The sequence below is a fragment of the Triticum dicoccoides genome, chromosome 6B (genome assembly GCF_002162155.2).
Source record: "Triticum dicoccoides isolate Atlit2015 ecotype Zavitan chromosome 6B, WEW_v2.0, whole genome shotgun sequence".
Classification (NCBI taxonomy): Eukaryota; Viridiplantae; Streptophyta; class Magnoliopsida; order Poales; family Poaceae; genus Triticum; species Triticum dicoccoides.
Window position 1 is genome coordinate 187,662,152 of NC_041391.1, and position 5,278 is coordinate 187,667,429.

The 5,278-nt window shown below is 53.0% G+C and overlaps 1 protein-coding gene across 1 annotated transcript; it reads right to left on the bottom strand.

Annotated features, from left to right (window-relative positions):
* Positions 1-299: 299 nt before the first annotated feature.
* Positions 300-4,795, bottom strand: LOC119321030 (LYR motif-containing protein At3g19508-like). The gene is made up of 3 exons (XM_037594888.1): positions 4,760-4,795; positions 754-993; positions 300-594 (listed from the first exon to the last, which is right to left on the bottom strand). Exons 1-3 carry the CDS (start codon positions 4,793-4,795, stop codon positions 538-540), a joined length of 333 nt encoding a protein of 110 aa, XP_037450785.1. The 3' UTR covers positions 300-537.
* Between the last annotated feature and the right edge of the window lie 483 nt (positions 4,796-5,278).

Here is a 5,278-nt window from a genome sequence, read left to right on the forward strand (position 1 = left end):
GGACTATGCTAGCAAATTAACCGGCTGCAACAACTTTGATGATGTATAAGCACTCATGCGCGATAAAGCCTTGCAGCGGGGTTTGTAAAATGTATATAAAACACTACTGATTCCTCGCGTAAAAAGCAGAGTAGTACTACTTACTGTCTTCAGAATCCCAAAGAAAAACTTTCTCCTAATTTTCCCCTTCTAACTGAATTACCTAGTTATGCACAGATTTCAGGTTGCAGGACCGCGATGCCTGTTGTTGGCAGTCAACAGAGAGGGCAACACGAAGGCTGCACTGTCACACGGAGCAATGGAGCAAATAGTCGGTCCGAGTTCAGAACATTACCAAGTCAGAAGCACAATGCTGATCTTATTTCCCACTACTGTAGAACATTTGGAAACATGAAAGCGCCCAGCTCTAAAACAACACAGCAGAGGCAGAACAGGGCAGTTCACCCTGTTCGGGCAGGGAACTTAAAAAACCTCTACAGAGGCATACAGCCGAACACCTTGCGTGCACGCACCACCGCGCCGCGCTCGGCCATCCCCTCACTCGCCGCAGATCTCCTTGAGCCGCCCTGCCGCCTCCGCGGCGTCGATGGAGTACTGCAAGCCACGCGTTACATAACTAGGAACGGTGAGATAGGTAGCAGGAATAGGTCGATCCATTGGCATTCCATTCCCATGAGCCGCGAATGAAATGGATGGTACGATGAACACGCAAAGAGTGAGAAGGAGCACCGCATTTGGTTGACGTGATGGTACCTTGGAGAGGACCCAGGCGGAGTGGGCATGCGCGCGGCGGAGGAGGCCGGCGAGGTCGTCGTCGGCGGAAAGGTGGCGGTAGTTGACGAAGTTCTCGCGGGCGTACTTCGCGTAGTAGGGCCGCGCGTCGGCAGGCAGCCGCCGCACCAGCCGCAGCACCTCCCGGTAGGCGCGCAGCCCGGCGTTCGTAATCGCCTCCGATCGAATCCAGGTCTGGCAGGGCAAGGCGCACAAGCAATACTACACGCTTGTACGGTAGTAGTCTACTAAACTCACAGCGGGAAAAAAACTCCAATTAGCAAGAGTGCAACATTTCTTTTTTCTCTCGAAAAGCATCCCAAGGTTCACAAAAGGTATAAATCACTTCAAACATAGTAATAAAAAATACGTGGATGTATGTAGACCATCTAACAACCACCGTCGCCGGCAAAATGAGCCGTCGATGTGCCACTGTCGCCACTCCTCTACCGGAGCCGGTTTGACTTTGTAACCGGTAGCCGGAAAGTCTGTCTACATATGCCCCTAAGAACCAACACATTAAAACCAACACATCTGACATCAAATCTTGCCATCATGCACGCATGACGAGAAGCCATAGGGGCTGTTTGGTTTCAGCCCCCACCAGCCCTTCCAAAACGACGGCTTGCCAACTTTTTGGCGAAGGAAATCGCCGCCAACAACTCGCCTGCGTGCTGGTATAGAATTGCAAGGGCGTGCCAAAATTTTGGCTGCGATCCAAACGCTTGCCAGCCTGTTGGTCAACGACCAACATTTTGGAAGGGCAGCCGTGGGCTGCCAACCAAAGAGCCCCATAACCTCGCCGACCGAATGACACATCAAGAATCTACGTTGGGGCTCTATCGATTATAGCTAGGCAGATGAATTCAGGGAGGGGCGGATCTCGGGTAGGGGGTCCCGAATTGTGCGTCTAGGGTCGATGGTAACAGGAGACGGCGGACACGATGTTTACCCAGGTTCGGGCCCTCTCGATGGAGATAACACCCTACTTCCTGCTTGATTGATCTTGATGAATATGCGGGTTACAAGAGTTGATCTACCACGAGATCGTAATGGCTAAACCCTAGAAGTCTAGCCTGTATGATTATGATTACCCCTCCGGACTAAACCCTCTGGTTTATATAGACACCGGAGGGGCCTAGGGTTGTACATAGTCGATTTACAAAGGAAGGAATCTACATATCCGAACGCCAAGCTTGCCATCCACGCAAAGGAGAGTCCCATCCGGACACGGGAAGAAGTCTTCTGTCTCGTATCTTCATAGCACATTAGTCCGGCCCACGTCACACAGGCCGGACGTCCGAGGACCCCTTAATCCAGGACTCCCTCAGTAGCCCCTGAGCTCTATCGATTATAGCTAGGCAGATGAATTCAGGGAGGGGCGGATCTCGGGTAGGGGGTCCCGAATTGTGCGTCTAGGGTCGATGGTAACAGGAGACGGCGGACACGATGTTTACCCAGGTTCGGGCCCTCTCGATGAAGATAACACCCTACTTCCTGCTTGATTGATCTTGATGAATATGAGGGTTACAAGAGTTGATCTACCACGAGATCGTAATGGCTAAACCCTAGAAGTCTAGCCTGTATGATTATGATTACCCCTCCGGACTAAACCCTCTGGTTTATATAGACACCGGAGGGGCCTAGGGTTGTACATAGTCGATTTACAAAGGAAGGAATCTACATATCCGAACGCCAAGCTTGCCATCCACGCAAAGGAGAGTCCCATCCGGACACGGGAAGAAGTCTTCTGTCTTGTATCTTCATAGCACATTAGTCCGGCCCACGTCACACAGGCCGGATGTCCGAGGACCCCTTAATCCAGGACTCCCTCAGTAGCCCCTGAACCAGGCTTCAATGACGAGGTGTCCGACACGTAGATTGTCTACGGCATTGCAAGGAGGGTTCCACCCCCGAATACTCCAAAGCGACCTTCGAACACAAAAAACGTGTCCGGCTCTGCAAAACAACTTTCACACACAACCGCAGAGAGTATAATATTTCATGAGTCCAATCTGCTGACAACTTTTGTAGCGTGACATCACGTCCCTGCCCGGTCATCATTTTGAACCATTTTTAGCCTCCCGCTCCATGTTTCGAGATGCGGTTTTATTGACACGTCTTGTCAAAGCAGAGATCGTGTCCCCTTATTGCGGGATTCTCATCAATACGAGCGTGGGTAATCCAACCGTGCTGTCTACACGGCCCCTGGGGAATAGGCGAGTTTTAAGGCGAGTGGGGAGGCGCTTGATATTCGCTGCCTTTATAAGGAGATAAGGATCCACCCACGGCTTCTCTCGCTCTGCCCATCCATTCTCGAGCTCCAGCGCCCCAGCTTCCATCATTTCCAGCTCAGAGAACACTCCGACAATGTTAGGATCTGGAGCGCAGGGCAAGTGGATGGTCTCCTCCGTCAAGGAGAAGGACATCACCAAGCTCCGGGAGGCTGGGTACTTAGCCCAGGAGATCGCCCACCGGCTTCCCGCAATGGGGCAGATCATCCCCACCCCAGAGCCCCATGAGAGGGTGGTATTCATCCCCCACTTCGTCCGCGGATTGGGATTCTCTCTCCACCCATTCGTCTGCAGACTCATGTTCTACTACGGGGTGGATTTCCACGATCTGGCCCCTAAATCCTTCCTCAACATCTCGGCATTCATTGTCATGTGCGAGGCCTTCCTCCGCATCCCATCCCACTTCGGATTGTGTCTAAAGATCTTCAATGTGAAGCCGAAGGTGGTGGGTGACCAACACGCAGAGTGCGGAGGCGCCATGGTGAGCAAGATGCCCAACGTCACATGGCCCAAAGGTACCTTCATGGAGACCGTCAAAGGGTGGCAACATCAGTGGTTCTACGTCACAGAGCCTCATGATGCCACCTGGGCCGCGGCTCCCGAATTCCAGTCCGGAGCCCCGATGCGGCTCACCTCCTGGCTAGAGAAGGGCCTGGACTGGTCTTCGGCGGACGAGGTGACAACGCTTTAGACGAGCATTAGGAGCATGGTCGACAAGAACATCAAACTCGTCAATATGATCCAGGTGATGCTAGTTCGCCGGATCCTTCCATGCCAAAGTCGGACTTGCCATTTGTGGGAGTTCGATCCGGCCGAGCACCAGACCTTCAACAGTTCTTCGGAACTACGCACGAAGACATCTGGAAGGTGCTCTTTAAGGCCAACGAGACGTGGCCGAAGACGACCGAGGACCATGGGCACGACCTGGCCCATCCTGCCAGTCCGGTAAGTCCTTCGTATTTCAAGGTGTATCCTTTACTTGCTTACTCAAGGAAGATGCCTAAGCTTCCCTATTTGTTTTTTCAGGGTTGGACAAAGAAGGCGGAGCGGATACAGTGTCTGGCTCTGCTGCACGAGGAACCAGCCATCCCGCTTCTGACGAAGATGCTGGTTCCGGCGCCCTACCAGGCGCCGGAGAAGAAGGCCAAGAAAAAGGCCAAGGAGACCAAAAGTGGCCTCCGCCGCAAGGGCGCTTCGGACGTGATGTCCGAAGACACCATGACTCACTCCTCCGCCGCCGAGGACGAGGAGGAGGAGGAGGAAAGCAACTCCCCCCCTGAGGGGAGAAGGAAGAAAAGGGCGGCCTCCACACATCTAGAGACAGAGGCGTCCAAGAAGGGGAAGGTCTCCCTCGCGGATAACTCTGCGTGGGACATCGATAGCAGCTCGGAGTGGCGCCCCAGAGATAAGCCCCTGGCCGAATCGTGAGAACTCAAAGGCACTGACGCATTCATATATCCAGCCTCTTTACTTCATAGTTTTAACATGTTGAATCATGCACTTGCAGTCTGGCTCGTTCCGACCTCGAGTGATCCTCATCTTTGGGGAATTTGCTGGATCCGAAGGTGATGGACAGCGGTCCCTTCCGGCAGCCTCTTCTCTCAAGGCCATGGATGACACCGAGGTGTTGTCTCGAAGGATCCTAGGCCAGGAGAGACGCAGAAGGCCGTCAAGGCGGCGCCAAAGGATGATACCTCGGCTGCCGGACACATGGGGAAGCAGATCCCCATGGTGACGGGTGATGGGGGCCATATCCAATTCGACCCCCAGCGAAATACGATCCCGGAGACCTATATGGCTCTGGAATCTAGCAAGCAGCCTCCTTCAAAAGAAGGAGGTGCACTAATTCCACCGGTGACCTCTGTCCATCTAGAGGCACCAGATACTCTACTGGAAGCGCTGCAAAGTGCTTCCATTGTTGAGGAACACCGTATCCTTATGGGTACGGTGATTGAAAGGGTTCAGTCCATTAAGAGCGGACTGACCGAAGCCTGCACCAGCCTTCTAACAGGCTTTGAGGTAAGCGATGCAATTGTATAAAAAGAGTGTCATAGTATAGACAGTAGCCCCTGAGACTCTGTCTGGTGTTCAGAAAGAAAAGCCGGACAGAGGATCAAGTAATTTTCGTAGAAGACTAACCAAATATGTCTTGTGCGAATAAGCAGGCGTCATTGCTGGCCGCAACCTCTCATTCTGCCGAAGTCTCCAGACTG